General features: G+C 42.1%; 1 protein-coding gene across 4 annotated transcripts in view; it reads right to left on the bottom strand.

Moving 5' to 3' along the window:
• Window positions 1-25,048, bottom strand: part of METTL16 (methyltransferase 16, N6-methyladenosine) — a 68,108-nt gene continuing 43,060 nt past the window's right edge. For all 4 annotated transcript variants that reach the window (XM_043903390.1, XM_043903388.1, XM_043903392.1 and 1 more), the window contains 4 exons: window positions 18,316-18,385; window positions 17,504-17,593; window positions 8,213-8,386; window positions 1-8,088 (listed from right to left, as the gene is read on the bottom strand). In XM_043903390.1, coding sequence (XP_043759325.1) covers window positions 7,465-8,088; window positions 8,213-8,386; window positions 17,504-17,593; window positions 18,316-18,385 — 958 coding nt within the window. In that variant the 3' untranslated portion in view covers window positions 1-7,464. The remainder of the gene's footprint in view (window positions 8,089-8,212; window positions 8,387-17,503; window positions 17,594-18,315; window positions 18,386-25,048) is intronic.

The following is a 25,048-nucleotide window of genomic DNA, read 5'->3' on the forward strand; positions in this document are numbered from 1 at the left end:
TTACTGGTGCTTGTCTTCGGGCAGTGCAACCTCTGGTAACTTTTATTTTCACAAGTTTATGACACACAGGTTAATTCTATAACCAGGAAAAAGTTATCACAACATATTGCTGAATGAAAACATTTATGAAACAGTAACACAGACCGCTGATTGCACATTTGCTGTTTAAAAATATACATGTATATAAAAATACTACGATAACAAAATGTAAAACAACTCCATTTGAGTAGTGGAATTGAAAACTTTTATTCCTTCTTTTCTAAATATCTTCTAATGAAAACATCACTTTTATAAAATGAAATTATGTTAAACAGGGGAAAGTTCTGGCGTGCTTGACCAGGAAGAGCCTCACACGAGTCTTGATCTCAACTAACTTGACCGGTGGCGCTGGGTCTACTTCCCATCCTAGTTTTTCTTGTTTCTTCACTCCTCTCCCCAACCCGCTTTTCCTGCTGCTTAACTCTGCAACCCCCCAGAAACGGTTCAGGCGACCCTCACAATACAGGTGAGAGACGCAGAAGGGCACTAAGGTGGTGGCACCAGGGCTGGAGGAAGAGGCTGGGCTGGAATTGGGAGGATCTTTCTCAGGTGGAAGATTTTTAGACCCTAGTGGTGAAGGAGAGGGAGGAGCAGAGATTTCTATTCTGGACAGGCGGCTGGATGGTGGTGAATACTGGAGACGCAGGTGCAGATCAGTTGAGTTAGCACAGCCATGGTCCCGGGGGTGATGTCCGGCAGGAGGTGTGGCATGTGGAAAGTGAAAGTTCAGGAAAGGCCTAGATTTGCCTGTGAAGAATGCAGGAGTGCAGTATAAAGTCATGGAGTGGATAAGGTTGGCCATGAGTGAGAGAAAAGCACAAACCAGGCCCATGGCTACTAGAATCTTCGGGATTCTCCCTGTTACGAGGTGAGAACTCTTTAAAGAGGTGGGGAAGCAGCAACCAGACTTCAGTGGCTGAAATAAACGAGTTAGGAGAGTGGAGGCAGCAAATATTTAGGTTAAGTTCTACCACTTGGTGGTAGAACAGGCCACAAACTGATGGTCGACCAGGTTTCTGTAAAATACTGAATTCGTTGTCAAGATTTACCATCAAGTAAACTTCTCATAAATCTGGATTTCCGGCTTTCCTCAAGAAATAAGATCCAGCATCACTGGGCAGCTACTTCTGCACGGCAGTAACCAGCAGACATCGAACACAAGTTACTTGATAGCAGCAGTGCTCCACCAGTGGGAGTGGGAGCTCCAGCCCTTCTTATCTGGCCCCTGGGGTAGAAGATGAGGAAATAGTTCCCTTTTGAATGAGTGTCCATTAACGAAACAGAGGCCAGCATTTGCTCCAGAAGCCCCCGCATCTGGCCCCCTGAAGGCAAATCCTGGGACAAAGAGACTTCAATTAGGGATCCTGACCAGACTGGGAATGCCCACTTCCCAGCAAGAGACATGGAGCCACTGGAATCACACACGTAGCGGGGCAGGTTACCCACTGTCCCAGGCTCAGCGGTGCTCGCAGGACAGCTTCCCCTGGGGGCGGGCTGGCTGCTGGAGCTGGCCAAGGCTCCCCCAGCTGGGAATTTCCTGGCTCTGTTTCCTCCACTCTCAGCCACACTCCTTGAATTCCCACCAGATGGCAGGCAGCCTTTCCTTTTCTCCAGATTCACACAGTCCATTCCCTTACCTGGGGAAGGTGACTTGCTGTTTTTTATGACTGTTACCCTTCTGTAGCAAGATTTGAAAGTCTATCAGCTTTGCTTTCCGTAAGTGAAATATTTGATGCTGCCTAAGATTAAAAAAACCTTCTTCCCCTTATTATACAATTATGCATTGTCAAAGAGTCATTACCTAATTATCAGTTATTTTACATTGATTCTGATCCAATGTGTGCTTGCACTAGATTGTGGTTTCACTATCGACTTAATTATCTGTACTACTGCCAAATACAAAATTCTATAAAAATTTGGTAGTGTAAGTTAAGAACTAATTATAAGCAATTTCATTTTATTAAAGCTTGCTCATTGATCAAAGGCTGGAAAATAATATGACCTTCAAATGCTCAATGGCAGAGTTGGTTAAGACTTGATTTTCTCTTCCCTGTGTCGTATCATTGAAACTTCCTTCCCTAGAGATGGGTCCACGGGGCCTAGGAGTCCATTTCCATCCTAAGTGTAGCACTCGTGAGGAATCTTGAGACTGGTATGAAATCCCTGTCTCTGGTGGGAGCGGGGATAGGGATGAGGAATACATGTAACTACATGGCTGATTCATGTCAATGTATGACAAAATCCACTGCAATGTTGTGAAGTAATTAGCCTCCAACTAATAAAAATAAATGAGAAAAAAAAAAAAGAAATCCCTGTCTCCTATCTCGGACCTGAGGTCAAGTCCCTGTAAACAACCTTACGGCAAGTCATTTAAGCTCTCTGAGCTGCCACCTATTTACACAACCACACAGGGACTGCATGCCTCTTTGCCAGGTTATTAAGTCAGACAATTGACATAGAGGACTGACAATCAGTATTGGTTCCGTTTATCCTCCCACTACACCGAAGTTTGGATTTCTGCTCTCAGTCAGAGTGGCAATCTATACTTGCACTGACACACTTGAGGTCCTGGCTTTTTCACCTGAGTCTCTTGATAGATGTTCTGACCAGAAACTGAAAATTCAAGAGAGACTAAGAAGCAATGAGCCTACCCCTTGTTTATAGACTCTTCCAAGGGGCTTTAGTATTCCTCTCACTTAACTGCTGTTAGGACTCTTGGAAGTGAGAATCCAGCACCTTTTGTATGTCGAAGTCAAGCCTCAGTGAGAATGACTGACCCTGTAAGTGGAACTGGAATGCAGACTCTGATGAACTGTGAAGTCTGTGCCCTTCTTTGTTTTCCATGTCCCTGCACCTTCTGGCCCACTCCGCCTTATCTCAGTTCCCTGGCTCCTAAGCAGCACCCGTGATCCCCCGCTTCCCTGAAGAGAGCCCAGAGTCCCTGACAGTCTGCCGGTTCTGTTGACGGTTCTGCTGGGGGCTGAGAGGGCAGAGAAAAGGCTGCACCTCAGAGAGCATTCAGAGGCGCGAGGCCTTCAGTCACAACACGGTCCCCTGCAATAAAAGCAAAGCCTCCAAAAGGCAGCATTAGCCGTTCCAACCAGCAATTAAAAAAAATAAACTGCTGTTTTAGTCATTTGGGTGAGTCATAGCAGAGGATCTGAATGTCTTTGCAGAGCAGAGCAGGAACCCTCTGGTATGTGTGTGAGGTCCCACTGCTCGCAGGGTGAGCCCCCCACAGGTTTCCTTAATATGGTGCTGGCACGAGCACCAAGAGGTTTGTACCCGGGAGCATGAGAAGGTTCAAGACCATCAACGCCCTGCTCCAGGAGGCAGAGGCCAATCCATCCTCACTAGTAAGCCTCCTCTGGGTTTTTACTGGGCTTAATGCCCATTCAGCAAACTGATTCTCCTGAGCGCCAACTTCTCCAAAAGAGATGTGGCTGTGAAAGTGCTGCACCTTTGGGACTTTCCTTCTCTCAGAGCACTCCTTAGGAATGCTGAAAGCAGCTTCTTTCTTAAGGCTCTATTGTTCTTCCTGCGACACAAATAGTAGCTTTAGAAAAGTTACTATGTAAAATCATGAAACGTCCCCCTCCAGCACCCCCATTAACTAGAGGCCAATAAAAAGTTGATCCAAAGGACTAACACAGCCTGGGTATATTTTATAGTAGTCGGACAGGTGGAAAGAAAAAAATTTTTTAAATCATCTGGAACCATAAAGAAACATAAAAAGGTTGAAAACTTATGCCCAGACCACAGGGTGGTGAGTTTCTCCTTCTTTCTTTCATCTCTCTAAGTTTTTTAACGTAAAAATGTACTTGCTTACATAAAAATATTTATCTGAGTCTGGCCTGGCAGTCACTCAGTCGTGTCCGACTCTTTGCGACCCCATGGACTGTAGCCCACCAGGCTCCTCTGTCCATGGGATTCTCCAGGCAAGAATACTGGAGTGGGTTGCCATTTCCTTCTCCAATTTATCTGAGTAGTGACTGGATATTTCAAGAAAATACCAAGGACACAATTTTATCCACGCCCACCGTGGAGCTGATAAAAAAGCCAAATACGCCCTCGTGTGGCCGCAGCGGAAAACACCTGGGTTTAAGTAAGAAGGAGGGGCTTCTTTAAGGAGGCCTAGAATTTTCTAAAGGCCTTTGCATCTCTTCCACCCCTTGCAATTTTACTACACGTCAGAGCTTAGAAGCTGATGTACTCATATGGTAAGCTTTTGACAGGTTTTATGTTTTTAAAAATACATACTAACATTTTAAGTATATATCATCCACACACTCCCTTAAGATTAGCTTAAACTCCACCACAGAGACACCGACCCTGCAAGGACAAGCAGTGATGCTCTGGTGTGTGAATAGCTGGGCAAGGATGTGGGGTGAAGGAACCCACTGCTGGAAGCAAAGCAGATTCCAAAGAACAAAAGCAGCTTATTCCCCTCCTTGGAAAACAAGTCCTGCTTCTGTTCCCACTTTGGTTATCAAGAAATCAGACGCCCAGCCAGGGACCAGAACAGAATTTAAGATAATACCACAAAGACTGAATTTCATACCAATCCATCAACATGAACTTGACCTCCAGACACTTAGGCAGTTATCACTCAACATTATGACACACAGGTCAGTAATCTATTTCTTTAAAAAAAAAAAAAATTTCATTTTCCCCTTTTATCAGAGGTGTAGGCTATCCCATATCACACAATTATAAAGTATATGCATAAGTGAAAGGATTTTAAATGTCTTTTAAAAATGTTTCAATGTTCTTTCATTAGATGGAAATAAACTATTCTTCTCAGAGAAGGAACTGAAGACACACAAATGCAAAAATGGCACTTACTCACAGTTCCAGCAGTGGAAGGTTCTGTCATCACATACTTCTTAAATTCTAAGAGCATCAGCTTAAACTATAAAACACCTTCCACTGCACCAGGCCTCAAACCTGGGGTCCAAACATACACAGACATAAGACACCTCTTCTGTGCTTCCAGGTCCACAGAGGATTCTCTGGGAATCTCTAAGTACTAGAGTTAACAAAGGCTAATACTGTGGCTGAAATACATTGTGAACAAGTGAGGAGTATAAATAATACACTCCTGTGACAACATGGAGGAAAAAAGCGTAAGGTGAATATACAGAATGAACACAACCAAAGTTGAACCCAAACACTCACACACCCCATCTACAGAGAGAGATTAGTGACTAGAAGGAAACACTGAAATACCAACAGTGGCTATGCTCCTGAAGGTTGAGACGAGGGGTGACTGAAGCTGTTTTCTCCTTTCATCTTTCCAAATCCTTAATGAGCATGTACTATTCCTTTATAGTGAAACAAACATGCAAACAGTGACGACTTTATTGAGTGAAGAGTTGTTACCTAACTCACTTATCCTAAAATTTGATCAAGATAGAAACTAGCCTTAGGTCCAGCATATGACTCCAATGTGTCATAAGAGGCGAGGAGAGCAGGATGGTGTGGGTGGATGGAGGAGATGACTGGACCACCGGAATTCAAGGCCCTGTGCTGAATCTTGGACTCTGTGGGACCCTGGGCATTAAGTTTCCTTTTCCTGTCAAAGTCGAGGCTGGACCAGCATAGCGGTTCCTAACCCCCAGTGAGTCAGTAGCTCCTCTTAAGTCGGGGAACCTTCTCTCCAGGAAAAAACCCAAACATGTCCACAGAGCTTCTGGAAATAGCCCAGGAGGCTCTGGGCTCTCCAGAGGTCCATGGACCAGGCTAGAACACAGGCTGGTTCGTACGTTCTCTGCTGCAGCTCTGTCTCCACTGCCACGGGGAGGTATGATATGGTCCTATTTCCGTCTCCAGTATCTTTGCTGAAGGACTGGTCTCCTGCTGCTGCTGCTGCTAAGTCGCGTCAGTCGTGTCCGACTCTGTGCGACCCCATAGATGGCAGCCCACCAGGCTCCACCCTCCCTGGGATTCTCCAGGCAAGAGAACCGGAGTGGGTTGCCACTGCCTCCTCTAGATGGACTGGTCTAGCTGCTGCCAAAGTATGCCAAGGTCATCAGTTTTATGCCCCAACCAACAGCCACCTTTCAAAAATGTGGCTTAACTACTCCGCCGCAGTCTTCTTTGCAGACAGTGAGGAGCAGTGGCACCATACACAAAAATTTCAGGATAAATAGAACCCTCGGCTGCTGGTATAAAATTAAGCAGTGAAAGTCAAGCACAGCAGAGGGTAACCGAGACACCAAGAGGACAAAAAAGAGACGCCTTTCCCAGAGGTATTCCTGCTGAGCCCTAACACCACAATTAGAAACATATTTTAAGAACACAGTTACCCTGGCCTCAGAATTCTCCAATGGTAACAGGTAAACACAGAAGGGATTACAAACTCCCCTGCCAAAACCATCTCTTATCAGCGATAACTTGTCTGCCAATAGTTGGGACTTTCTTAAGCAACTCACTACATGTAAGTACATCGTGCTCCATTTCTCGTTTTCGTCACCAATCACTCACCCATCCAAAGCCAAGAGAGGATCTTCCCCAACCCCAGGATTCAAACAGGACTGACAGTTTTCAATTCTGAATACTCTTATATTAGCTCCACTTCAAATGTCAAAACAAATTAAAAAAAAAAATCCACACCAGTCAAACTGCTACAAAACAGTTCTTTAAACAGGTTGGAGGCACGGGTATGGCTTCATTCTGCTGCATCGCAGTTACATCCGGCAGTTTTGCTTACCTAATTCTGTTTCTGAAACAAGCAACATCCAAAACAGACCAGAGTCAGGAATGTGCCGATTGTCTCCGATGTTCCCAGGCGCTCCCTGATCAGGCCTTCTTCCTGGCATTACTGAGCTTTCTCTCCCTGACTCTCAAAAGGCTAGTTCCTTTCTCAGGACTGACACAGGGGTCATCAATCATATATACCCGAAGTTTTTAGTCTTGAAAGTGACTTTAGAAGAGGGTATAGGGCTATCTGCCCTGGTATACCACCTCCATGGGGTGGAGAGGGAGGAGGGCAGGGGTGAGAAAGTCACCCCTTCTCAGGAAGCAACCAAGGCTGACACAGAAGGCAGGATGCACTGTTAAGTTCTGACCAGGATCAGACTGCAAAAATAATCCTTTTGGCCTCAGAAAACCAGTCTGAAGTCAAGGTGATCAGCTTAAGTCAGGTTTAAATCCCTTATGAGTTTACCAATGGCATTCTGTTGATGCTGATCACCACAGTTCTTTCTCTGAATTACCATACTACAATGCCCTGTAGTTTTTTGTTTTTTTTTTTTTAAGGAGGGGGTTGTTTAAAAATGGACTCATCTGCTGGTTTTTTTAAGACAATTCCACATAATGTTACAGTGGGCTAATGATGGAATTCAGCTTGCCACCCCCACCCCAGGCCACTCTTCAAAGCAAGCTGCTTTACAGAACTTGCCCAACTGTGCAAGAATTTTGGAGTTAACTAGCAACAAGCCTGAAAATTTGGTTACGTATATAAGTACAAAGCTGGTTCATCAAATCCCTGTTCTGGCCCTCAACCCAGTGCATTTCAACTAAGGCGTCATCTACCTCCTTCTTAACGTTTATCAGACACTTGAATAAGTAACGTCCAGCCACTCCTTGGAGATGGTTCCCTTTTTCAGACACTGGGCTGCTGAAGGGCTCAGGAGCCTCGTGGTCCTGGGCTCCATTACTAGAGCCTTTACAACCTTCCAGGACCTCCATGTCCCCCTTTTCCTCACTCCTTTCATCCTCCGTGGGTTCTGGGTTTTCCTCCTGGAAAAGCGCGTCCTGGCTGGGGCTGTGGCCCCCCACAGTGGCAGACTCGCCTTCTGGTGGAGCAGGCCCCCCCAGGGCACTCTCCTGGGGGCCCTGGGCCACATCCTGGCTACTGCCAGACTCTTTGGGGGGAGACTTTTTCTCTTCCAGGGCTTCGATCACATTCTTGGGAGCTAGGGGCACTTCTCTCAGTTGTCTCACTCGGTCTCTTTTCTTCCTCCTTAAGTGAATCCAGGAGTTTTCTATGGCTGTTAGGAAAAGGCTGATTTCCTCCTTTCCACAGGGAACTCGTTTATGCTGGACCTGTTTGGAGGAAAAACAGAATTTTATAGATCACTTTTCTCCTCTGAAAACTCCTTAAAAAAAAAAAAAGAAAAGAAAAAAGATTATTTTAAGTACTTCTTCAGTGTGCTTATCAACCAGGTACCTTCAGATCGGTGAGGATTTTTTCAATCCATGTTGTCACAACCACAATGCCTTCCACTGTTTCAGGGCCCAGAGATGAGGCTTTGAGGGCTAGTTCTTTCATCACAGACCCCAGGACTACAAACGTAATGGGCTTCCTTGGCTTCTCTAGTTTTCTTCGCTTACTGGGTGGTGACTGAAAGAAAAAGAGGGCACGGGAGAATAGGGGAAGGTCATCCAAATAATCAAATCTCATGCATTATAATGAATTCAGCTGGGGGAATCTCCATGACCTTTGCTACCAACTGCAGAGCCCTAAAAAAGAACAAAGGCCTTGGCATGTTTATTTTTAATACTTAAAACAACTGTGCAAAATGGGTTTACCATCTCCCCATTTTATAGATGGGAAAAACTAAGATACAGAGCAGCGATGGAATCTGCTTGAGGTCACATGGTTAGTATTTGTAAAGTTAGGATTTGAATCCCAAACCCAGGTACTTTCTGCCTGTGTTCTATCAGTATGTAACTCCTCTGGTTACTAAATGTCCTTCATCTACCTGCTATGCCCAAAACAGGCCTGTGCAACTATTTCTTTCAAGGCAACTCAAGGACCCCAAGGGCACTGTGTTCCTTTCTATTTAAAAAAAAAAAAAAAAAATGCATGGCTTAAAATCACCACCATGGAGCCCGAGTTGATACGTGCTGAGACTTGTTGAAAGAGAGCAGCTGGTGAGTGGCAGTTTGTGAAATCACATGCTAGGAACGACCAGGGCACCAGGATCGCATGGGCTGAAGAGGACGCTGAATCCAAGCATGTCAGGGCCAAGCCAGTGCCCACCTATGCACTGCCTACTGGCTGGGGAGAGGGGACACGAGCACCCGCAAGAACAGTGGATTTGAAAGCTGATTCCACGTAACTCAAGACTGTCGTCTTTCTTTAAATTTCAAGCTTGAAAAGTGAACTACACTCTTACCACTAGAGGGACTCAAGTTCCATTTTAAACACCAAATGACACTGCTCAATTTAAAGCTTATTTCTTTCAAGTAAAAGGTAACTTTTTTTTTTTTTAAGTTAGACTCTTAGCTAAGATCAGATAAATTATGGACACTTTAAGAGACTGACTTGTAGACAAATTTTATCAAAATTTTAAAAAAAGAGTTTAGGCTAATTCTGAAGTTAGGATCAAAATGAGCAGGATTATAAAAAGGCTCAAAAAGAGACAATACCCAGTCAGCTCTGAAGATCTTCTAAAAAAAAAAAAAGAAGTATTTGATAATTGTGTGGCTGTGAACTACGACTGTCCCTGGAAACAGTGACAGAGCACATAAATACACACACAGTGAGGTCCAGTTACTGGGTGAGGCCTTATAGGAACTAACTAGCAACTCCCTACGCCCATACACACAAGAAAATAGCCAGTTTATTCTATGCTAGAACACTCTTAGATGGTATTTCCTAGAAACAATCAACATTTTCTCTTTATACCAGATATTAACTAATAAAAAAGGGAAGTTAAAGAATAGAAAACAAGCTTAAAAGAAAAGGACCAGAAACAAAGGGTGTGTGTATGAGTAAGAAAGCTGCTCTTGAGAAATGAACGGCAGACTCTAAGCCCTGAGGTCTGAACTTGCTCAATTTATGTTTCAGGCAAGATGAGACAAATTCATATGGGCACCAACACAGCAGCACTGTTATTACTCAATTGCCCAACATAAGAAACACAATTTCTCCAGTTACTGAGAGCCTAAACTTTGCACTGAGGAGCTTGAGATATGATTATTAAACTGGGGGTGAAAAAAGACGGTGGTATGTAGGAGGAGGATGGGAAACAAGAATCAAATTATTCTTTCTGCTTCCTGACATCCAAGGCTGTTACCATGGAAAGGTCACTGTCGCAGGGCCATCCCTGACAGCACACCAATGGGCATCTACAAATATGGCTGGAAGGATAGCGCCTCATCTCTCTTTGGACAGAGGCGGAATCATTTGTGCTTACAAATTCCAACCAGCAATGTGAAGATATTGCTGTGCCTGTCATTTCCTGCAATATTCTCCTCCAAAAGTAAGAATGGGCTTTTCTAGAACTTAAAGGAGAGAAATGCACCCTCATCAAACTTAACAAGAGCTCTCTCAAGGACCCACTTTCAGAAACAGCAAAACAGACAGTTTGTTGCCTTGTTACACTAGAACAAAAATGAAAACTTCTCCATCTCATATATGGCTCCTTCACCTTGCATCCTGGCTCCAATGTTCCATATATAATGGTCAATCAACAAATCTGGTGTTTCTGAAGATTTTTAGTGAATTGTTTTCACACACACACACACATTCTCAGGATTTAGTTTTACTCTTGGCCATGCCACACAGGTTAGGGATCTTAGTCCCCCAATCAGGGATTGAACCTGCACCTTTGGCAGTGAAAGCGCATATTCCTAACCACTGGACCACCAGGGAATTCCCTAGTTTTATTATAGAAACTAGGTAAGCACTCAAGAGACAGATAATTTATACTTTAGAAACTCTAAAAGCTTTTATAAGTGATTAAAGATTAACTTAAGTCTGGCTTATAGCAATCATTCCTCATCCTTTCTTGCTCATACTGAAAATTCTCAGTAGGCAGGGCCAGAGTAAAATACAGGAGCAGGTCCTAATAAATTAATAGTTAAATTCAACCCCACACAGGTTCAACAGCAGGTAACTGCTGTCACAACACCAGTAAATAGAAGCTGTTTTTCCCCAACTGAGATGATCTTAATTTGCGAATATGCTTTTAAATCTCAGACCACAAATATTTTCAATGAAGAGTGCTATACTCAAACTGTCATAGTTTAGAAGACAAAGTAACAATTTAACATTTTAAAGCACAATTTTAAAAAATCAATAATGATTAATTCAGTTTAATGTACAAAACCAGAAGGTGAATTTACAACCGATTTTGTGTTAGAAGATGAACTACTGTATCACCCAGCTGAAATTACAGGGTGAAAGCAGTTTGGTGGGGAGTTGTAAATTCTGCAGAGAATATAGGCTTTGTATCTTTTACACTGCAAGGATTCAATGAATAATCATCAGTATGGGAGGAGCCTCAAGTGTTACCACACTGAAACCACGAATTGGGCAAAAATAGTTCTTACATTTTAAAAATATGCTTTACCTAGCAGAGCTCTTTTTTTTTTCTTTTAAAATATTTGTTTGGCTACACATATCTTAGTTGTAACATGCGAATTCTTACAGCATGTGGGATCTAGTTCCCTGACCAGGGATCAAACCCAGGCCCCGTGCATTGGGAGTGCGGAGTCTTAACAGTTGTCTTTAAATTGCTTAAATCTTCACTCTTCCTTTAATTTCTAGACCTAAGTGTACAACCAGTCAGAAGACTTTCAAATCAGGTGTAACCTGATACAAATCTGTGTAGCATTTGCCATTCTGCTGAAGCTCTGCTGCTAACTGCGGCTAAGGTAGAACACACATCTCCCTCATATCTGCAGGACAAGAAGAGGGTCATTCACTAAGATCTGCTGAGCATGAAGCCACGGCCTCCTTGATAAGACAGAGCAGCTTCCAGAATGGTCTTGAGGGGAAAGGCGTGCTCCTGACTACCACACAGGGGTCTTCCCTGCTCTGCCACATTCTGAATGGCTGCCGCTCCAGGTCCTCCAGGAACAAGCCGAGTGTCTGTGAGCTGTTACTCAGCACAGGCTACTACTTATGGAAGAACAAGGCCAAGGGGCCAGCACTGCCACATGGCTGGAATACACACAAGAGGTACGCTGGGACGGACGGTCAGACCAGCTTACCTTTTTTACATGTGTATCAGCTCTGCTGCCATGAAGTGGACTAAGTATTTTGCTCTCTAAAAGTATGGATTCTTTATTAACAGCCCAGTGTCATTTCTGTTGTTGTCTAATCTGACTGGTTGCTGTTTTTAAAATGTCCTGTAATCATTCCTGCTACTGCTAAGTCACTTCAGTCATGTCCGACTCTGTGTGACCCCATAGACGGCAGCCCACCAGGCTCCCCTGTCCCTGGGATTCTCCAGGCAAGAACACTGGAGTGGTTGCCATTTCCTTCTCCAATGCATGAAAGTGAAAAGTGAAAGTGAAGTCGCTCAGTCGTGTCTGACTCTTAGAGACCCCATGGACCGCAGCCTACCAGGCTCCTCTGTCCACAGGATTTTCCAGGCAAGAGTACTGGAATGGGGTGCCATTGCCTTCTCCGGTAATCATTCCTAGATATATGTAAAAACAATACAAAGTAAAAAAAAAATAAAAGGAAAAAAGTTTATGTAGAACGCTGTCTAAGAAAGTAGGTGGCTATAACTATATGTGTATTTTCTTATATTAAAACAACCAACCCAACTAAAAACAATGGGAGGATAAATTAGAGAAGAAGAATTGATTGGGGTGAAAGAGACAAGAGAATGAAGCTAGACTTCCAACAGTGTCATTTTTGAGATCTGATTTTGAAACCACGTGTGAGTATCTTTCACGATTACCAAACAAAACTAAAATGCACACACAAAAAGGCAACCTCTAAAAACACAAAGTAAAATGAAACACCTTTTGTAAATAAATGCGAAAATGGTTATAGATGAAATAATACACTCTAAGATCTGCTTTAGAATCATCAGGGCAGCTCAGCATTACTGGGACATCAAATACAGGAGCAGTGAGAAGGAATGGTGGGAAATGATAATACAGTATATTTTACCGAGCACCTACTATATATATCAGGCACTGTGTTAAGTACATTTAATCCTCAAAACCTGATGTGGCAGGTACTATCAGTAACCCCCAACTTACAGATAAAGAAACAAAAACTTAGAGAAGTACCTGTTCAACCTAAAGATAGATAGTTTCTATACACTCTGCAATGGTTTTAGGGTAATCCACCATGCCACCGTTAAACAAAATACCAGTACAAACTATGTCAGAAGTAAGTTCATGCAGAATCCAAATGACTGAAAGAGATAAATCCAGGGGCGTCCCTGGTGGTCCAGCAGCTAAGGCTCTGTGCTGCCAATGCAGGGTGCCACGGCTCAACCACTGGTCGGGGAACCAGATCCTGCACCCAGCAGCTAAGAGCCCGAATGCTGCAACTGAAGATCCTGCATACCGCAATTAAGAGCAGCACAGACAAATACATAAATATATATAGACAGGTCCAGAGAGATTTCTATGGGCTGCATGGTTAAGAAGCCTTTATGCAGAAGTTGGAAGTGAGCTGGACTGCAGTGAAGGAAGTTCACAGAAAGGATCAAAGGGCTGTGAGCAAAGGCTGTAATGACAGTCAGCGATGACCCTGGCATCATGAGAAGACTGTGTAACTTCTAATACCGTAGAAGGCAGCACAATCAGGAAAACAGGGAGTGATCAGGATGGAAGGGAAGTCAAAGACAGATTTGGGAGGAGCAAGGAGCCACGAGGAGCCATCCTTTCTTTGAAAGGTGAGCTCCGGATGAATCCAGGTGACCGTTACATGGAAAGTGGCTGGGATGGGTTTATAGCAAGCTGCTGAGGGGCTGCTGAGTAGGTAACACCTCGTTAGACTGGAACAAAGGGCAGTCCCCGGGCAGCACAGTGACTTCGAGCTTAGGCTGCAAAATCAGACTAAGCAAGGCTTCAACCTGACTTTAAATTTAGAGTCTCCAATTTCCTCATCTAGAAAGTGGGGATAATACCACCCACTTGATTACTGTCAGGTTTGAATAAAATGACATAATGTGTGTGAAGCATTCACATTCTAACAAAGACTATCTCTGGTGCTTGAAATCTACTATACCGATTAACAGTATGCTTGCAATGCTGTTCCTTAGTAGAAGTTCTACATCATATTCCTTTTAACACTCAACAAATACTCACTATGCACCAACTATGAGTCAGACATTGACAATTCCTCCTCCATGAAGTCCTACCAGGCTGAACCATTTTCTTTTCTGAATGCCCTAATTCTCCACCATTCTGGTTCCTACCATTCATTTAAGTACTCACTCATATAAACTTTTGTATCCATACTTCTCATTCGTAAAACTAGTCATTGTAAGCGATAGGAAATGGTATCTTATTTCTTTGGTATTATCACAATGAATGTCACAATAAGAAAAGTAACAAGAGAAGGAGCCTTAGCTTTGGTTTTGCTAAACAGTTCAGATCCCTAACCATCACATCAGTTTTACAGCATAATTTATAGTCTGGTACAGTACTGGTTTTTGAACCATGTCCTTCCCCCCCCCCCCCCCCCCCCCGCCCCAACCCCCGGCCCTTTGCCACAATGAGCAGCTTATGGGATCTCAGTTCCCCAACAGGGGACTGAACCTGCACCCTCAGCAGTAAAAACGCAGAGTTCTAAACACGGACTGCCAGAGAACCCCTCTAACCATGTCTTAACAGGAGAATCCTTTCAATAAATAAAATCAATACACAAAACTGACAAAAGCAGATCAGCTCTGGTTAAAATGAAAGAGAGCCCTGGGTACCAGCCTGATACCTGTCTCCAAGAGTCACCCCTTGAGCACCTACACGGAACCCCTCCTCTATCTGAAATGAGTTGAAAGCGTGTGGACTAGGCAGTGGAGCGCTGTCAGAAGAACCCCATTCTGACACTAACAAGGCTACCTAATTAATCTGACCCCTTCCCTCCATCTGTTCTCCAGAAAGCCCTCTAGTTATGACTCCCTGAACAAGAAAGACCCAGGCTCAGAGGAAATGTGTTGAGCAGAGGGGGCTCATTTTTTAAAACCAGAGTTCCTGGGCAATGCCCAGACCAAGAGTACACACCATTTACTAGAGTCACATTATTTCCCCTTTTTCTTTTAACAAGTGTCAAACTTCTGAAAGCAAAGCAAAGCTAAAATAATGCCTTGGGCAATGCAAGAAGCTCGGACAAAGAGGCATTCTCAGTGGCCTGTTAAAATTCTGTAAGGAACAGTCCTTATGATATGCTTCCTTATATTTGTCATCAGTCGGAAATGAACAGACACAATTTTATCAACAGTAGGACTCGTCTTTTGGCTGTTAAAATAAATCCAGACGAGCAATGGGCTTAGTGTGGGCACTTGAATCAGCAGCAAATTAGAATTTTTCAGCATTCAGCACCAACAGAAGCAAGCCAGTAGGCCTGAAATAAGTGAAACAGAAGTTGCCATAGTAACTTGCACATTTACCCTAAAAAGGCGGGAATGGGGGTGGGGCGGGGAAGTAGGTCAATGTTTCTGCTTAACCAGCTCCAGTCCTTGGCTTCCTCTCCTCACCTACAGCACATGCTCCTCCCTCCCCACCGTAGTGACAGGAGCAAGAGGAGAAAATGAGACGACCGATTCAAACGGCAGGGAGAGGTCCAGGTGGCGGGAAGGAGAACCAAGAGGGCAGCCCACTGAAGCCCTCCCAAGGGCCCTGGGACTACCCTTGGGAAAGCAGCTGCCGAGCGAGGGCACCAGTGCTAAGGAACTGTTGCTGGGTTACCACAAATCAGAAACTGCCGTTTTCCCCGTAGCAGTTTAAGTGCACCTAATGGAACACTTGGGAATGCATTATTAACAGCTTTGGGTTGGGGGGGATGAGTACTCTGGTGTGGCAGAAGCCTGGGCCCTTAGCAAGAGGCATTCTTTCATGGCTGAAACTATGAACAGGACTCGAGGATGACCTAAGAGACAGGGAGGGAGGGAAGAAGGCTTAGCTGATTCCTTTTCAAAGTAAGCTGGTTTTACTACCACAGAAACACAGTGCTCTTTGATACTCTGATCTGAAATAGCTGCTAATCCAAGAGGGCAAGGGTGTCACCGGTCCTGGAGATGGCCCGGAGGGTGCCAGAGCTCATTATCAGCTCTTCTGCCTGCGGTGCCAACAAGTGTGGAAAGCAGGTTCAACAGAAAGCACTCGGAAACAGGTGCAGCTCCATTTGCCTGCAGCTGTTAGTGTCTGCATAGGGATAAGCCAGGGCATTATTAACGATTTTAACCAGTTGGTGGGAAAGCCCTGGTATTCTTATTCTAGAAGACGACAGAAAGGATAATCCCTAAGGGAGGTCAAAAAAAGCACAACCATCTTTGGTAATCAGTGAGTATTTCAAACACTAACCTCTGGATACCCTACTTCATGGCACAGAGGCAGTCTGGGCTTCCATCAGACAGGCCATGCAGACTTGACTGGGAAAACTTATTTCAACCCAGCAGCACACCTAGCTGCAGAACATAGGAAGGGAAGGCTGAGTTTCAAATCTGAGCTCACGTATTCAGAAACATCTTCAAATGGCCCCCTAATACTTCCGCACATCTCTACTCCTCTGCCCTACAGAAGGAAAGAGGCTCAGAGTTACAGAGAGAGCCCGCAAGAGAGCCTGTAACACTTGAGAGAGACTCTGGAGACAAAGTGTGGCCAAGACCTTGGGAGAGGAGCACCCAGGACAAGCCTATGGTGTGGACAGGGGACTGGAGACGGTGGACAGGACCAGGTACGAGGCCTCCATAAATACTGGGGGCAGCAACAGCTCAAGCTGAGCAACGGGTGCATGAACGTTAAGGTGGACCGCTCCAGGGAACAAGAAGTCAATCCTTCTTCCAGGGGAGAAGTGAGAACAAACAGATGCTATTCTATTACCACCTCTTATGTAGCCTAGAAAAATTATTCCGGCTAACCAGTTCAGAAACATTTTTCTTTTGCATATAGCAGCAAGCACAGAGAACAATAAGAATTTTGTGGATCATAAAATTACAGAAGAATGTTCACGGTCAAGCACATGCAAAGTAGACAAAATAGGATAATGAACTATATCACCCAGCTTCAAAACTCATCAATATTCTAGTGCTCATCTGAAAGTCAAGACAGGATCCTTTACTCGAATGATTTCTGAGTTTTACACATCAAAAGCCTGCAATCCCAAATGGCAATTTCTATATCCACAGGAACCCTAGGAGACAGCTACTCTAGGAAAACAGCAGTGATAAAAGAATATAGACTTCAATTTCAATTCTTGAGGAATGTCCAACAGAAAAATCATACCCACAGGTGTTTGTATTTGAATTTTTTAATTGGTAAAAGATCCTTTTCCAACTCATTTATATTTTCTGATTAAGAATCACTGAGGTTTAAAAAAAAAAAGAATCACTGAGTTGCACAGATTCAGAGAGAAAGATTTTGTGGTCACCACAGACAGCCTTCCAGGACTGTGCTTGGTTTACAACCACTTTCTGTTGTGATGTAAGCATTTGGGGCAAACTTCAGGGAAACAAGACAGTACAGATTTAGTGGATTTATGACCTACTAAAACCCACCATGTACTGGATTTCAGCAAAGCTAAAGGAAGGTCTCAACTTACTGGTACTGTTACATCATCATAAAAACTCCAAGCCAAAGCCCATCTCATTGTCCGACCCTGGCAGAATTCAGTATAGGTGACTTTAGGAACCTGAAACCAAAAAACACAGCATCGAATCATTTTATTAGTTCTACTAATATGTTTCTGGCTGCTGCCTCATTTTAAATTATAGTTTGGTCTTTCTTTTTATCAGTTAGCGAATGCTACCATCCAAAAACACCTATGCCTAGCTGCCTAATAACCAATGAGTAAATCGTTGTTGTTGTTCAGTTGCCCAGTAGTGTCTAACTCTTTGTGACCCTATGGGCTGCAGCACGCCAGGCCCCCCTGTCCCTCACCATCTCCTGGGGTTTGCCCAAGTTCATGTTCATTGCATCAGTGATGCCGTCCAGCCATCTCAACAAAGTTGTAAGTTTTTTTCCTCCCATGAAACATGAGAGACAATTTACAGTTCTGGGTTCGAGGTTAGATATATGAAACACTCAAAACACAGCCCTTCAGAGAACTACTGGTGAAACGATTCAAATGTTCTTTTATTTTCTTTTTTAGGAAAGAGAGCCTCCAAAGCCTGCTAGACATAGCTATGTAGTCTCCATTTTAAGGCCTTAAAAAAAAAAAAAAAGGCCTTATTTTGGTGATTTGCAAAAATTCCCTGTTAGCTCCAAAATTACATCATTCAAAAAACCAAACAAGCAATGGACAAGCAAAAATAAAACAAAAAACACATTTAGGGTTTTTTGGTATACAGGAAAATTCTATTTTCAAGTACCATCAAAAGTGGACACACCGGAATAGTAATGACAAAGCCTTACCCCTTGTATGCGAAGTTCTTCCTTCAGAGGAGCCAGGCTGCATTTCTTTCCCAGCATGCAGCTATACCATCTAGGAGAATAAAAAAAAGCAGCCAAGTGAAACACTGTTTATGTGGTTACATTTTTACACCAAGCATTACTCAAGCCAACAAGATGAGAAGAGTAGCAAACAAATACTGAGTTAAGTTACAAGTGACAAAACCAAGAATTGTATATAATGTCTTTAGACAGAGAATAAATCTAGAGAAGGAAAACATGCCCATAGCAACTTAAACAAAAGTCACTTAGTTTCTCCAATTATTTAGGGATATATGTATGTAGAAACAGAGAGGGGTCTCACTTACAATGCTCAGAATGAAGGCCATTCATGGGACAGAAATTAGTTACTAAATAACAAAAACAAGGATACACACCCCCCCACATCATATTAAGACAAACTGTAAAATCCAGTATGACCTGTACTTTGAGATATGCACTCACCTGCAAATAAGAATATATATTGCACTAAAGTTTCAAGAGAACATGAAATCAGTTTTCTCTATAGCAAATACAGGAGAGGGAATATGAAGATGAAGTGAACTGGTTAAAACATAAAAGGACAGACTTTATCTCTTCTGATTATTCTAAAAAGTTTGCAGAGTATAAAATTTATATGCTTCTGCTTCAGGCTATGGCGGATTAATTAGTAAGAAAACTGCCAAAAGGAAATTGGACAAAATATATGAAACAATTTTTCAGGATTTGACAACTGCAGTGAAGACCTATGATCTCAGAGAGAAAAACAAGGTAAGCCTCACAACTGCCAGAGCTTACTGCCTGGAGGAAATTTCCAAGCTCCAATGCAGGGAAAGGAAACTAAAATAGAACCCAAAAATCCTGCTGAATTGTTGAAACAGACTGGAGCCCAGAGAGGCTGAGGCAGTAAGAATCTGAAGAGCAAAAGAGAAAGAAGGAGGAGCTGCACAGGGAGAGAAATCTGGATGTCTGCAGAGGAGCTCCCTGGAATATTCTGCAGAATAACGGTCTATGTTGGGGGGTGGAGGCCAGGGAAAGAACTCTCAGAAAACAGTAAGCTGAACAACTCCTGGATTCCAGACAGCCAGGACTTGGCTTTGTGGTTAGACAGCTAGTTTGTGGTTCTACTAGCTACAGCAGAAAGCCCTTGTTAAAAAAGGGGGGGGCAAGCAGCAGAATCCTGAAAAGGATGCTGCTTTTAAAGGGGCAAGAGGCTGTTCGTGTCCGCACTAATAAAGCTTACAAAAACAAAACCTGAAAAAGGATCCTACTGATCACAAGTAATATAAGCAGCAAAACAAAGTCCAAAACTCATTAAAGGAATACAATGAAACAGAGCACCCCCACACATCAGAGACACAGTGTCCAGCATTTAGTCAAAAACTACCAGACATTAAAGAAGCAGGAAAATGACTCACAAACAGGATTTAAAAATCAATCATTAGAAATAGACAAACAAATAAGAAATGATGGAATTAGCAGACGAGGACATCAAAACAGCTATTAGAAGTATGTCCCATAACAAAACATGGACATGATGAGGCAAAGAAGGAAGGTATAAAAACTAACCAAACGGAACTACAAGACATGAAAATTACAATATCTCAAATAAAAAATTCACTGGATTGGATTAACAGCATATTAGACTCTGCAAAAGAAAAGATGTATGAACTTGAAGACACAGCAAAAAAAAACAAAAACAAAAACTGAAATAAAGCACAGAGAGGGGGAAAAAAGAAAAAGATGAAAAAAATAACATAGCACCAGTGACCAATGGGACGGTATCAAACTGTACACATAACTTGAGTTTCAGAAAAGAGGCGAAGGGGGACAAAAAGTATTTGGAAAAAAAGGTCAAAATTTTTCCCAAACTGATAAAAACTATAAACGTATATAAGTTCAATGAACTTCACACATTAGAAACATAAAATAAAACCATATTTAAAATACATAACCAACTAGGACCCACTGTATAGCACAAAGACCTTTGCTCAATACTCTGTAACAACCTAAATGGAAAAAGAATTTAAAAAAAACAGATACCTATAATGGAATCTCTTTGCTGACAATGAAACTAACATAACACTGTTAATCAACTATAAAATATAAAATAAAAATTAAACCAAACCAAACCACATAATCAAAGTACCAAAAATCAGAGACAAAAGGGAAATCTTAAAATCAGGGAGAGGGTAGAGACACTTTTTGTTCAAAAGAAGAAAGATAAACACAAATATTTAATATCAACCTCTCATCAGAAATAATGCAAACCAGAAGACAACAGAACAACATCTTTAAAGGACAGAAAGGAGGAACTCCCTGGTGGTCCAGGGTTAGGACTCCACGCTCTCACTGCCAAGGGCCCAAGGTTCAATCCTTGGTCGGGGAACTAAGATCCCATAAGCCATGTGTAAGAAGCAGGAAGTCACCACTTTGTCTTAACAAGAGCCGAACAAACCAAAAATCAACTCTTCTTAAATCCATGACAGAAGTATTCATAGGGCCCCAAATTAGAGATAGGCAGACAAATACAAAGAATCACAACTTACTAAAGCAGAAGCCCACCTGCAAACATCCCCACAGGAACAACCAGTGCTGAGGTGGAGAAACCTGGACTGAAACTAACAGGTGCCAGAGACTCGGCCCTGACAGCCTGAGAAATAAAACCTCCCGGGTGCCCACTCGTCAGGGACCCCGCGCTTTAGTAACTATCATCTGCGAGCTTGACCAGGCTCTTACCGTCCCCTATGCTTCTGGCTGGGGGAGAGGAAAAGGAACCATTTTGAATTAGACTAGGGCATCCTGTTCTTAAAAAAGTCTGCCCCCAGGAGAAACTAATTAGCCAGAGCCTGACCTCTTGGGGTTTTATCAGAGCCTGACTGACCCAGAGGAGGGGTTATCATTCAACTCCAGCCTACTCTAGACATCCTTTCCCACCAAAGCAGGGGAAAAAACAGAGAAGCATGTGTGTAGCTCACAACCCAGAGGGACGGGGTCACTGAAAGGCTAAAACCTACTCAGAGGACTACAGAATGCTTCCCCTCCTCCACACCTTACCATGGCATTGCTAAAGACCTATAAGAGCCGTTCCTTTCACCAAGTACATCATGTCTTCCTATTTTAATTATAAGATATATTAAAAGGCAAAAAAACCCCACAAGAGTCTGAGAGGCAGAGAAAGCATCAGAACCAGACATGGCAAGGATATTGGATGTTATCAAACTAGGAATATAATAACTATGATTAAGATGCTAAGGGCCCTAATGGATAAAGTAGGCAGCATGCAAGAACAGATGCATAATGTAAGCAGAGAGAAGGAGATTCTAAGAACCGAAGAAAAATGAAAGAGATCAAAAACGCTGTAATGGAAAGGAACAACGCCTTTGATGGGCTGATTAGTAGATTAGAGACAGCTTGAGGAAAGACTTTAGTCTGGGAATACCTCAATAGAAACTGCCAAAAGTGAAAAGCAGAGAGGAAAAAAAAAAAAAAAACAACAACAACCAGAATATAATATTCAGGAACTGTGGGACAACTACAAAAGATGTAAAATCTGTGTAATGGAAATCTAGAAGGAAAAGAAAGAGAAAAGAACAGAAGAAATATCTGAAACAATAATGACTGAGAATTTCCCCAAATTAATTTGGTCAGATACTGAACCACAGATCCGGAAAGCTGAGAGAACACTGAGCAGAAAAAAATATTCAGAAACTGCACCTAGGTGTATGACTTTGAATAAAATCAAAGCTTAAAAAAAAATCCTCAAAGAAGTCAGAAAAAGATATACCTTACCTATAAATAAGAATTACATCCAATTTGTGTTAAGAAACTATGCAAGCAAGAAGAGAGAGAAGTGAAATACTTATTTCAGACAGAGCTGACTTCGGAGCAAGGCAAGTTATCAGGAATAAAGAGGGGCATTATTCTAAGCTAAAATGGGGACAGTCCTCCAAGAAGACATAACAATCCTTAATGTGTTTGTACTTAACAGAGCATCAAGCTACATGAGGTAAAAACTGATAGAGCTGCAAGAAGAAATAGATGAATCTTCTATTAGAGATGGAAATTTCAACAACCCTCTATCAGAACGGACAGATCCTGGCTGGCAAAAATAAGTAAAGACACAGTTGAACTCAACAACACCATCAATCAATTGGATATAACTGACATATATAAACTATTCATCTTCTCAAGATCACACGGAATATTCACCAAGATAGACTGCTCTGAGCCATAAAATACATCTTAACAAAGTTTAAAGGAATAAAAATCATACAACATCTGCTCTTAGTCCACAAGGGAATTAAACTTGAACTCAATAACAGAAAGAGAGCTAGAAAATCCCCAAGTACTTAGAGATTAAACAATATATTTCTATATAACACATGGGTCAAAGAAGATATCTCAAGAGAAATTAAACAGCATTTTGAACTAAATGAAAACAAAAAATACAATTTGTTAAAGTTTGTGTAGTGAAAGCAGTACTTAGAGGGAAATTTATAGCATTGAATGAATACATTAGAAAAGAAAAATCTAAAATCAATCATCTAAGCTTTTACCTCAGGAAGCTAAAAGAGTAAATTAAATCCAAAGCAAACACAAGAAATAATAAAAATTGAAATCAGGAAATCAATAGAGAAAAATCAATTATGTCACAAGTTGGTCCTTTAAAAAGACCAATAAATTCAATATGCCTCTAGCCAGACTAAGGAGAAAAGAAAAAACAAAAAGAGAGGACACAGATTCCTAATATCAGAAATGAAAAGGTGCAAAGATAATCTTTTCAACAAGTGGTGCTGGAACTGGACATCATATGCAAAAAAAACTCCCCAAACCCAAAACTATACACAACCTTGTATCATTTACAAAAATTAACTCAAAATGGATCACAGACCTAAATGTAAAACATAAGACTCCTAGAAGATAATATAGGAAAAAACTAGATGAACTTGGAATTGGCAGTAACAATGATTTAGATACCAACACCAAAGGCAGGATGCATCAAAGAAATAATTGACAATCTGGACTTCATTAAGCTTTGTGAAAGATATGTCAAGAGAGTGAAAAGACAAGTCACAGACTGGGAGAAAATATGGAACACCTATCTGTTATCTGAAATATACAAAGAACACTTATAACTCAAGAATATGAAAACAACCAATCTGATTTTAAAATGGGCCAAAGACTCTAACAAGACACCCATCAAAGAAGAAATACAAATGAGAAACAGGCATTTGAAAAGACGCTCCCTATCATATGTCATTAAGGAAACAGAAACTAATGAGATACCCCTACACACCTACCAGAATCGCAAAAATCCAGAACACTGACAACACCAAACGCTGGTGAGCATGCAGAGCAACAGAAACTCTCATTCTATCAGTCGAAAGACAAAAAAGGTGGAGCCACTCTGGGAGTCTTCCAAATATACTCTTACCACGTGATCCAGCAATCGTGCTCCTTGGTATTTACTCAAAGAAACTGAAAACTTATGTCCGCACAAAGATATGCACACAGATGTCTATAGCAGCTTTGTTCATAACTGTCAAAACTTGGAAGCAATCAAGATGCCCTTCAGCAGTGGTGCGTTTGGACAATGTAATATTATTTGGCACTAAAAAGAAATGAGCTGTTAAGCCATGAAAAGACATGGAGAAAACATATATACATAACTAAGTTGAAGAAGCCAATCTGAAAATGCTACATAGTGTACGATTCCAACTACATGGCATTCTGGAAAAGGCAAAACTATAGAGATGGTAAAAGATCAGTAGTTGGGAGGGATGGGTAAATAGGTAGAGCACAGAGGATTTTTTAAGGCAGTAGAAATATTATGTATATTGTAATGATGGATAACTATAAATATACATGTGTCCAAACCCACAGAATATACAACACAGAGGATAAATCTGAATGTAAACGATGGACTCTGGGTGATAACGAAGTGTTGAAGTAGGCTCATCAATTTTAACAAATGTCCCAATCTGATGAGGGATACTGACTGTGGGGAAGGTATAGGAGCAGGAGTAAATAGGAGCTCTCTAGAATCCAGTAAAATATATATATATATATATATATATGTATATATATAAAAAAGTCTAACACAGAGAGAGAGACAGGAATGACCAACAAGCACATGCAAAGATGCCCCACATCACTGGTCATCAGGAAAATGCAACTTACAGCTAGAACGAGGCATCACTATAAAACCAATAGAATGGATAAATTTTAAAGTAATGGCAACATCAAATGGAGTCAGCTGGAACTCTCATACATGGCTGGTGAGAATGGGAATCAGTACAGTCACTTGAGAACAGCCTGGCAACCTGACTCAGGAATCCTATTCCCAGGTATTTTACTCAAGATAGAGGAAAACTTAAGTCCACGCAGACTTGTTTGCAAATGTTCATAGTGGTGTTATCTATACTAGCCAAAACCTGAAAAGGGTCCAAATGTCCATCAACTGGTGAGTGGATTAACCAATTCTGGTAGATTCACACAATGGCATACTCAGCAATACAAAGGGAGACACTATGGATACAATGCATGTTATATGAAAGCCTGTTTTGCATTGGGTCATTTACAGTAATGAGGAAACAGCCTCAGAAAAAAAAGTTTATTGTACTAACAAATCCCAGAGACCAGCAGAAATCGCCATGCAGGGTCACATGGGGAAGACACTAGGGTGGTCAGGAAGCAGACAACAGGAGTGAGGGGA

This window comes from Cervus elaphus, chromosome 5 (assembly GCF_910594005.1).
Source record: "Cervus elaphus chromosome 5, mCerEla1.1, whole genome shotgun sequence".
Classification (NCBI taxonomy): domain Eukaryota; kingdom Metazoa; phylum Chordata; class Mammalia; order Artiodactyla; family Cervidae; genus Cervus; species Cervus elaphus.